Source organism: Haplochromis burtoni, unplaced genomic scaffold (assembly GCF_018398535.1).
Source record: "Haplochromis burtoni strain Fernald_Lab_line unplaced genomic scaffold, NCSU_Asbu1 Contig_1001, whole genome shotgun sequence".
NCBI lineage: Eukaryota > Metazoa > Chordata > Actinopteri > Cichliformes > Cichlidae > Haplochromis > Haplochromis burtoni.
Window position 1 is genome coordinate 84,325 of NW_024583362.1, and position 10,919 is coordinate 95,243.

Genomic DNA, 10,919 nt, shown 5'->3' on the forward strand with positions numbered 1-10,919 from the left:
CGGATAAAGCGGATGAAGATGGATGGATGGAGTTTATAGAGTACAACATCACTGTGAGAACACTTTAAAAGACTGATGTACCTTGTTTTGGTTTTCTTTTTAAAACGTCCATGTTTCCACAGAAAAAGCCCAGCTTTGCTTGTTTGGATCTTCCAAAAATGGCTTTGGATTCCGTGACAGTGACCTTGACATCTGCATGACTCTGGAGGGCCACGAAACTGCAGAGGTTAGCAGACAAAACATCCAGATGCACTCACTTGAATAAACACATGATCATTATTTCATATGATCAGTGTTTAATTTATTTTTTGGATCTGTCTGAACAGAACCTGAACTGCAAAGAAATCATTGAAGGCCTTGCAAAAGTGCTCAAGAAGCATACAGGTCAGTTAAAGTGTTCCTATTATTTCCCCCTGAATAATTTGGTAGGAGACTCCTGTCTGTGTGGAAAAACTGACTTTAATCTCATAATTTCCATCATCTCAGGTTTGAGGAACATCTTACCTATCACCACAGCTAAAGTGCCTATAGTGAAGTTTGAACACAAACAGAGTGGTTTGGAGGGGGATATCAGCCTTTATAACACACTGGTGAGTGGAAGATGCCCTCATTATGACTGTTGGCATGTAATGTTATAAGAGATGTTTTATATTGTCAAATATGTTGCATTATAAATGAATTTGGAGGATTCTTCTTTCTAGGCTCAACACAACACCAGGATGCTAGCTACATATGCGGCTCTGGATCCACGTGTGCAGTTTCTGGGATACACAATGAAGGTCTTTGCAAAGGTATGTGAAAATTGACAATCTGGGTTTGTAACCAGAGTACTCAGGCTGAGTATTCAGTAATCTACGATCCTTCTTGGGTGTTTTCAAAGAAGCACAAATTCAGTATTTGCAAGTGATCTCCCACCCCATACCAGTGGGAGTAACAGAACCAACACAGTAAGTAAATGAAAGCTGTATAAAGACTCAACAGCATTGAGACCAGTGCATAAACAAAACCAAAATTTAAGGAATATTAAAGTGCAGTTATAGAAAAGATGGTATGTATACAATGATGCTCAGTATACAAATAAACGTATATCCACCTGCATGTTTTCAAACATACATGAGCTTATTCTTCTGATGTCTGCACTTGAATTTGGGAACGGGTTTTACAACAAATGTTAGCAGGGTTTTCTTCCCAAAAAAATTGGAAATCTCACTGCAAGCATAACACATGTATGTTAGTGTGTTTTTATTTACCTTTATTTAACGTTGAAATCAAATCTCTTTTACAAGGAAGAAAATGCAACAGAAAATATAAGATCTATAACATGATTTAGTGTGCCCTCTTACAAAAAGCCTTCACCACGAGTGTCGTCTCTTCCTGTAACTAACCCACTTTTTGTCCTCACAGCGCTGTGACATCGGTGACGCTTCCAGAGGGAGCCTCTCTTCTTATGCTTACATCCTGATGGTGCTTTACTTTCTGCAGCAGAGGCAGCCACCTGTCATTCCTGTCCTGCAGGAGGTATTTACCACTGATTAACTCAGTCAAGTGCTGTGCCTGAAACTTAAAGAGGCTTTTTTTAAAATTATTTTTGCATTGAATTTCATGAAGTAAATAGCTCTAAATGATACGTGATGTCTTTTTAGATCTTTGATGGGAATACTGTTCCTCAGCGGTTGGTAGATGGCTGGAACGCTTTCTTTTTTGATGACCTTGAGGATCTGGTGAGTTGGAAAAACAAAAGAGTTTTGCAGCTTAGCAACCACATTAAAATGTCTTATGGCAATTATGTAGGAAAATTATTTAAAAGCATTACCTAAGTTAACTTTAGTCTCAGCGTTCCCTGGGGTGTAAAAAACCACGTATATCGAATAATCAGTCAAATCTAATTAAACAACACACACACACACACACACACACACACACACACACACACACACACACACACACAAAAGCAGCAAGTACAGTTTGTCTTGTAATGACTCTGGAATTAGTTTCCTCTGTTCTCACAGCGTCGTCATCACTTAGAGAATCAGCAGAACACAGAGTCTGTGGGAGAGCTGTGGCTGGGACTTCTACGCTTTTACACTGAAGAGTTTGACTTCAAAGAGCACGTGATCAGCATTCGCCAAAGGAAACGCCTCACCACGTTTGAAAAACAGTGGACCAGCAAATGCATCGCTATTGAAGGTGCTAACATGGCTCTGCATCTCTGTAAACTTGATTTGCTTCCAGACTCACAGTTGTTTTCATCCCACTGATATGCTCTTCTTCTTAGATCCCTTTGATTTGAATCATAACCTCGGTGCTGGAGTTTCTCGTAAAAGTAAGTGCCTGCCATACCAAATACAAAAAATATCTTATTGATGCATTCTGTAGACTTTGAAAACTTGTCTTTGGTTATGATAAAGTTTCCTAAAACCTCTGTCAAGTTATGGCGTAATTTTGGTGGTTGAACAATCTTACACAATTCTTGGGTTTTATTTCCTTTTTTCATGTCAGTTTAGCCTCCTACTGGGTTCAAACAACTTTGAAAAAATTGAGTAGCCAGTCTTACCTTGTGCTATAAAGTCTCACCCTCTACATCATTCTCATCCTCTTATTATCTTTTATGTGGATCTTAGCAGCATTTTTTTCATTTAGTCTCCCCTTCTGCAGTTGTTGCCTGTAAAAGCAGGCAACAGTCAGCAACAGTCTTTGGACACCAATGCTCTAATATGTACACCGTGCACACGTTGCTTGCAGCTTTTCATTTCCATTGTAGATTAGCCCAGAGGATGAGGCTGGTTGAATATTTGTACACGTGCACCCACACTTACAGTTGTTCACCTGTTGAAGTCATTGTACTTTGATGCTTGAAAATGAACAGAAGAAGGACAAATTGTGAAGGTTTAGAGACTAGATCAAAACAGCAGGTCCTGTCAGGTTATGATAGTAATGTAAATACACACAAAATCACAGTGTAGCAGCATGTGTGGTTGCAGGACGATCTGATATCTTCGTGTTGGTGTTTTTCCCTCATCATCATAAATAATGTTTTTCCAGGTTCAACATTGCAAGTGACCAATCACCTTCTCGTGACGTCATCCGCCACCTCGAAAAAAAACACCTTCAAAAAAATCTACTTCACTTGCAAGAAGAGAAACCGCCTCTGTAAGGACAATATGTATAATGCTTACCGTTTATTAAACAAAAGTATCCTGAAATTCAAAGAATTCAAATTCCTGGATCGGCGGACGGAAGCGGTTTCTCTTCTCGCAAGTGAAGTAGATTTTTTTTAAGGCGGTATTTTTCAAAGGCACAAAAGGGGGATGTCACAACAATGTGATTGGTCACTTACAATGTTGAACCTGGAACAACATTTATTATGATGATGTGGGAACAACACCGACACGTGGATGTCAGATCATCCGTGGTTGCACATCAGCAGATCAGGCAGAATGCTATTCTGATTCCCGTCCATTGTTGAAAACAAATTTAATGGGCACCAAAACCATAGACTATATGTGAAACACAAGTTTTGTCATTGTGATGTCAGCCATTGCTTTCTGGTCCTGAAGTCTCAACATTAGTGCTTATATAAAGTTGTTACTTGTGAATCCACTGTGCGTTTAGTGAAAATGAGCCGTAGCAAACAGTGCCACCTACAGTGTCAGGACACTTGTCAAAGTGGCCACACTCCATCCAAACGAATATTAAAAATAAACAAATAACCCACCGTACAGTTGTTATGAAGGGGAAATATGTAGACAAATGTCAGGATTCTATGTAAATCGATTCAGAACTGCTCTGGGCCTGGGTACGTCTGCAGAAGCTTGCTTTGAAACTGTGAAAATGCCCCGTTACTTATGCTGCCTCTCATTCCTCCACCAGTGACAAACTTCATCATGAAGGCATTTATAAATGGGAGAAAGCTGTTTGGAACTCCCTTTTATCCCGTCCCAGGCACTGAAGTGGTAGGTCATTCATGTAACACAGTTGAATGTTCAGACTTTGACTGCTGCGTGCTGTGTATCCCAGCCTAATGGTGTTTTGTGTTTTGAATGTCTTCTGTTCTGTTGCAGGAATACTTTTTTGACTCTAAGGTGCTGACAGATGGTGAATTGGCTCCTAATGACCGGTGCTGCAGGATCTGCGGAAAGATTGGACACTACATGAAGGACTGTCCAAAGAGACGCAGGTGGTCCCCTCTTAAGTCACAGAGATTTATCTCTCAGTTGGCTAGATTTCCGAGAAAAAAATCAATATGCTCAAATACGAAGAACTTCTCTCAGTTGTTTTATCTCACATCTTAAAAAATACAACTAAAGCTGTGGAGGGAACTGTCCAAAAGAATGTGATCTTGACAGCCACCCATCCACTGAGACCATTTCTCATGAGAGTTCCATGAACAATAGAATAATCAAGAGAATGGCCAGTTGTATCTCTCAGGAAAATTGCAGTTTTTTTTTTTTTATTTTAAGTGTGGTAAGCAACTTCTTTTGTTCTCTACTTGTCCAGTTTCCTCAGGTTTTTTCTAATGGGTACATTGCACACCCCAGCATATGCCAAGTTTTTGGCTAACAGCATGCTGGGATTCACCTTGTTGGTGCAAACATTGTATTTGTGGTTGTCAAACTGTGTTAACTTTGGTATATTTTTGTAGGTTAAAGTAAACAAATGGGAACTAATGCTGTGTTTTGGGACAGGCCAGTATTACCAAAGTACCCAAAGGTACAATTTAAAATTGGTTCTTGTCTGTCATCTGTTATGTGTAGACATCACACTGGTTCATCCGTTGCTTTAAGCTTCTTTTTAACTGTTGACTGAGAAAGGGGCTTAACATACTAAAAAACATTTCTCTGAAAATGGTCAGGTACAAGGACAAGACCAAAGATGAGTCTCAAAGCAGCCATTGTCCTAAAACCTTTGAAAGACCTTCAGGAAGCGTGGAGACCATTATTCAGGATACCTTACAAGAAAGGCAGGCTCACTGACAACAAAATGTAAAGAAGAGAGCGGTGGCTCAAGGCTTTTGCACAGCACTGTACAGTACAGAATATAATATCATAACTTTGAATAGAAAAATGTTAGGCCCCAATCAACCAGCCATGGATGTTAAAGTACGAAGTCAGTGCACTGGACGTAAATTAATTTCAACTATCAAACTTCAGATATATATTTTCAGTCACAGTTGTTTTTATTTGACTTGGACTAAATCTGGCATGTTTTCCATACCTTCTTGTGGTGACATTTTTTTTTTTTTTGTCAGAATAAAAAAGAAGGAAAATGAGAAAGATGAGGACATCAAAGAGGAGGAACGAGAGCCAAAGGATCGGCGTTGCTTCCAGTGTGGGGACATGGGACATGTACGGCGAGACTGTCCTGAATATCGTCACCTCAAACAAAGAGCTGCCGGAGCACCAGGTCAGCACAAAAAAAGCTTATTTTTTTCCCTTTGAAGTTGTGTATGAAAATGAATATTTGTCAGGATGGTGTTTCCGTTTTGCGTAACTATTTTTAAGTCCCGGTAGAATTGCTACCACATAAGCTAGCACAATAATTTTTTTTGCATAGGAAACCGGAGGAGTTGTACGTACTTCTTACGCATTCAGCTTGTCCTAAGTCACGGTTTCCTTCCACATATAGCTTTGCAAAAATAGCATAAAAAGCACTTGCAGCAACAAAAGCATAATATTCCAGAAACATGCTTTGCCGATCAACTGTTCATAGCACTTTCTACGTTGGAAAAGACATCACCGCGAACTTTCGCATGTCTGCCATTGCCTGCCAAAACCGGAAGTGATGTCATATTTTGTGGGAAACATAGTTTTTACCTTCAGGGACTTTAAAAACCTATAATGGTGTTTTTAAAAGTCATGTTTGACTTTATTTTTTTCTGTATAGTTGCTGAGATGCTTAGAACTCAAATTGCACTGTTGGAAAAAGTTTAGTTTTTTTTTTTTTAATTTACATAATAATATTTATTTTCGTTTTTCATGCTGTATATAAGAATTGGTGTATGGCAAAAATAACACTATGAAGACACTCAAAATAAATTTTCTTTGGTTGGAAACTATTTTGTGCAACTTTTTTGTAATTAGTTTTGAGGTATATACCTCTGAAATTTCTGTAACCTGAAATATGTGTTTAAAAAAACAAAACAAAAACGATTTTCCTTTTTTTTTTTTTTTTTTTTTTTTTTTTTTTTGTAGTTTATTGCACTTTTTTGCAATTTATGCAGTTACTATGGACTTAATGCATACATTTATAAAATCTTGGGATATAACAGTTGTATTGATGTATAGCAACTTGGAATACTCCCCAAAATAGGACTACAGCATGTAAAAATATAACGATAAGCTCGGGCGGACTTGGTTCTATGGTAGGTCTTAAAGGGTTAATATTGAAACAAACATATAAAGAAGGTAAATTATTCCCTCTAAACAAAATGTATAATTTCTAAACGTGCTAATCAGTGTTTGCGTGATTGCTCTGCCCATCAAAAAGTCATCTGCGTGAATATCATTGGTTATTGGAGTGGCAATTGTCAGTTGGGAGATTTTTACATATCGCCCAACCTTATTATGAGTCTCTTTAAAATCTTAAATATCAATGTATGTAAATGCCCTAACAATTATTGATTTTGAGTTATAATTATCAGATGTGGGACACATCAGATATTCTCTGCAGTGGGAACTCAAAAGATAGCTTATATGGCTTTTTATTCTTTTACAGCTTCTCACATGGTGCGAACTATAGTGAGCTCTCAGTCCATCCCTATTCCCCAGACAGCTGCAGACTGTCCTGGAAGGACCAGACAGGCCTCAGAATGTGTAAGTACAACAGTTAACCTTCCACACTACGCTTTCAAAATAATCACTGACACTGGCTAGCACAGATGTGACAGAAGTTCATAAGTGATGCATATTCAACACTGAGATGTGATTTTCTTTTCTATTCTTTTTTTTTTTTTTTTTTGGTACCAATTCCAGTTCTGAGAACTATAAATGGCAGCATGTAACAACATGTGATCCGCTTTTCTTCAGTGTAGTTTTAGTTTTCATAATGAAGGAAGTTATTAAACTTTGCAATGTCTCTTAAACTACTGTAGGTCATAGGATCTTCTCTCACTTAAACAACTGAAAATTAAGTGCATGCTTCTGGAAAGAGATGCAAATAATTAACAGAAAATAAGTTTACTGGGCATATTCAGTTCAGTTTCATTTATACAGCGCCAAATCACAATAACAGTTGAATCAAGGCAGTTTATATTGTAGGTAAAGAACCTACAATAATCCCAATGATTACATTTTGCCATAAAAATAAAAAAGATTGTAGTTAGTGTGATTTATGAATGAATTTAAGAAAACATGGTCTAAAGAGTCGTCACTTTTAAATGTGAATCCAAAAATAACAAACAAATAAAATTAGAACTTATTTGCACATCACTTGTTCAGATTGCTGATTTTTAACTTCTTCCTTTTTTCTTCCTTTCTTCCTAATAGTCTGATAGTCGTCAGACTCCACCCTACTCACCACAGCCCACTGCTGTTCCCCCAAGTTCCACCCACTCCAGTTCTACTCAGCCCTCCCACACTAAGACCAATTCTGCTGGTCCCCACAAGCAGTCTGCACATCCCCAGGTCCCGCTCTCTCTCCTTAGCTTTCCTACCTCCCACCCAGGCCAGTATCACCCAAGTGCACTCACTGCACTGGGACTTCTTCCCACCCACCAGCACCAGTCACACCAGTCCCAGGGACAGTCTACTCACCCAGTCCACCTTCCCTCCGCCTCCTGGCCTATCCATGGACCAGTCCTCACCTCGTCCTCTCCCACTGCCCCCTCTCCGCCTGGCATGAAATTCGCCCTGCGTTCAGCGTCTGGGAACGGGAGTCCCACAGGTTCAGGTGGAAACCCCAGCACCATGAATCTGAATGACCCCAGCATAATCTTCGCCCAGCCGGCGGGGAGACAGCTGGGCATCAGCGGGCCAGGACGGGAAGGACACTGGCACAACCACTTGGCACAACCTGGGTCACTCATGGGCAATGGCACTGTAGTCAAGTCAGGTATTCACTGGGTGATTTGGGGACACCATCTGTCTGTGTGGGATTCTGTCTCTATCTTTAGCTTTAAATAAAAGCATCAAACCATTTCTTATTTTATTACACAATCACCTGACTCTGGTGCTCAGGTATAGCTGCTTTAGAGTCTGCACTTTCTTTACAAAGAAAATCAAGGAATTCTTTCATTCAGAAGTAAATCTGGAGTTTTTGTTCCAGGATGATGTTTCGGATTTAGGTTGTGTATGTCTTAGGAAACTGCAGATCTCAATCACTGCTAGGAGAGGCTAAAGAAAATGGTGCAAATGTAGAGGAAATGTTACCAAACCCTCATGAGTTTGCAGTTGTCAAAAAGATTGTGCATGAGACTGAGGATTGTTTCTTGACCCTGACAATTTAAAAATGTTAGTGAAAAGAACGAGGTACACATGAGCGACAGTCTACCCGAGCTCTGAGGCTTGTCAGTGTCAGTTTCATACACTTAGCTGTTTTAGTTTGTATTTAGTTGGGGTTTTTTGGGTTGTTGTTTTTTTTTCTAATTTTCTATGATATTATAATAGTCATAAGCATTTCACAAGTTTTAATGATTTTATTTGTAAATAAATCAAATTTATGCAAGTAGTCAGCATTTTCAGTGTTGACCCTTCTGCAGTTCCCTGTGGCATGCTGATTTCAGCTTGTTAGTCTAATCCTGATTACTACCTTATGGGTGCTGCACCCACAAAACACCATTTGATTTGCAAAATCTGCACTAGGATTAAAATTCTTACCGGTACCAATTGTCTCTTTTTGACAGTTACAGAAAGATTTTTTTTCCCCTTTGTCTACAGAGTCTGGCCACCCGGCTTCATTTGTAGCTGTGAGCCAAGGCTCTCGGTTATGGGAGCACAATAAAACCCCTCAGTACACTCTGTCTCCATCCTGGCCCTACAGAATGCCCCAGAACTTCATCCAGCAGGGCAACGGAGGCTACCAGCATGGTAAACCCTTTGTGGCCCAAGGTTAGATATGATGAACAGCAATGCTTTTTTATTACTTTTGGAAAAGAGACATTATTTTTCTAAGGGATTTCTTTTCTCTTTGTTTAGGTTCTATGATGCATCCGAATCCCAACTTCCCACTGGTCCCTCATGTCCGGCATCCAGTGAATCTGAATTTCATCCAACAGAAGAAGTAAACTGGCATCCTTTTTTAATCAGGCTTATGGTCAGTAAAAAAACGCATAAAGCATCATTTGATCACAAGACGATTTTTAAAATGAATTTTATCATTTTTGTACAGTTTTTAAGTTTTACTTTTTGTGTCATTACATTGATTTGTGATACAAATGTCAAATATTTTAATACCCCCGTTTTTGAGGGGGTCCAAAAAAGTGTTTTTATTTTATGTGTAAAGTAAGGAGGACAAATGTAAACCTTTATTTTTATTAGCTTTATTCATACTTTGCTTGCCACAAGATGAAGGCTTTGAATAGATGTTTGTTTTAAAAACAATCTAACATGTCACCCTAAGTATGTAGTGCCAAAAGCATTGATAGCAAGAAAAAAGGGGAAAAGTCTTAAATAATAATGGAAAAAAAAAGCTATAAAAAAAATAAACAAAAAAGCAAACCGCTTCACTGTGTCCTGTGTGTTTATGTCTCTTACCAACACTCCAGCATACTATGTATGATCTAGTTTGCATTTGTGCTTTGGTCATTAGAACTCAGACTACAAACAATGATGTTTGAGCAGGTTGTGACTGCATTGAGTCCATGTGGAGAGCAGATGATTTGCTGAAATTGAATATTTCCTTCCATCTAGGTACACTGGCTCCACTGAAAGCCCCCCAAAACGTTTGCACCCAGATGCTTAGTGGACTAGTGCACATTGTAACATTAAGATTGAGACTTCTTTTATCTTTCTAATCAGCTGCGCTGATGTTTCTTGAGATACTATAGAGAGTGGAAGCAGTAATGTGTACAACGTATATTAAAGATGCCAGTTGAAGAGATTTCTGTAGTCGAGTACAGATGTGCATTCTTTCTAATGGCAAGAAGAAAGCAATGGTGCTGTTTTCACAAATGGGAACATGGTCCTCAGTGTTTTAGAACAATTTCACAACAGCACTTTACAGCTGTTACAGTTGATTCAGTGAGCAGACCCTGCCTCTAAAGGCATGCACAACCAACCACAGCAGCACTGTGATCTAATCTAGCATTAATGTGATAAGTCCCATTTGATTTGAGATCGAACGCTGCTCTGAATCACTTTTGAAACATTAGCATTCCGAGTAGCGATTTCTTCTCTCCTTTTTGTGGTCACAGCCCTGATGCACTTCTCTGTTCTGTGTCGATATAATCTAATAGGAAGGGAGCCAAATCCTTGTAAGTTATAATACAACATGGAAAAAATAAACAAAGAAAAAGGCAAAAATTATAATTGCAATGTGTCGATCCACAGTATTTGGCTGTGGCTAATGCTCTGGTGTTTCTTTATTGTAATTTAAAATGGTTTGGATGAATTGGAGACAGATGCATAACACAGCAGGGATACATTGGGAATAAGAAGACAGTGGAAGTAAGACTCATCACAAGAAATAATAATGGATTGGATTTATATAGCACTTTCCAAGGCACCCAAAGCGCTTTACAGCGCCACTATTCATTCACTCTTGCATTCACACACTGGTGAAGGCAAGCTACGGTTGTAGCCACAGCTGCCCTGGGGCAGACTGACAGAAGCGAGGCTGCCATATCGCGCCATCGGCCCCTCTGGCCAACACCAGTAGACGGTAAGGTAAAGTGTCTTGCCCAAGGACACAACGACCAGGACAGAGAGCCTGGAGATCGAACCGGCGACCTTCCGGTTACAGATACGCTTCCCAACCCCCTGAGC

General features: G+C 39.3%; 1 protein-coding gene across 1 annotated transcript in view; it reads left to right on the forward strand.

Annotated features, from left to right (window-relative positions):
• The window catches only part of tut4 (terminal uridylyl transferase 4), a gene marked incomplete in the record, with an annotated part of 37,201 nt that extends 26,585 nt beyond the window's left edge, over positions 1-10,616 (forward strand). Inside the window, 15 exon segments of the mRNA XM_042216302.1 lie at positions 123-226; positions 327-384; positions 487-590; positions 702-791; positions 1,405-1,518; positions 1,644-1,721; positions 2,010-2,187; positions 2,276-2,323; positions 3,871-3,953; positions 4,062-4,177; positions 5,249-5,403; positions 6,715-6,812; positions 7,485-8,049; positions 8,874-9,044; positions 9,132-10,616. Coding sequence (XP_042072236.1) covers positions 123-226; positions 327-384; positions 487-590; positions 702-791; positions 1,405-1,518; positions 1,644-1,721; positions 2,010-2,187; positions 2,276-2,323; positions 3,871-3,953; positions 4,062-4,177; positions 5,249-5,403; positions 6,715-6,812; positions 7,485-8,049; positions 8,874-9,044; positions 9,132-9,220 — 2,051 coding nt within the window.
• Between the last annotated feature and the right edge of the window lie 303 nt (positions 10,617-10,919).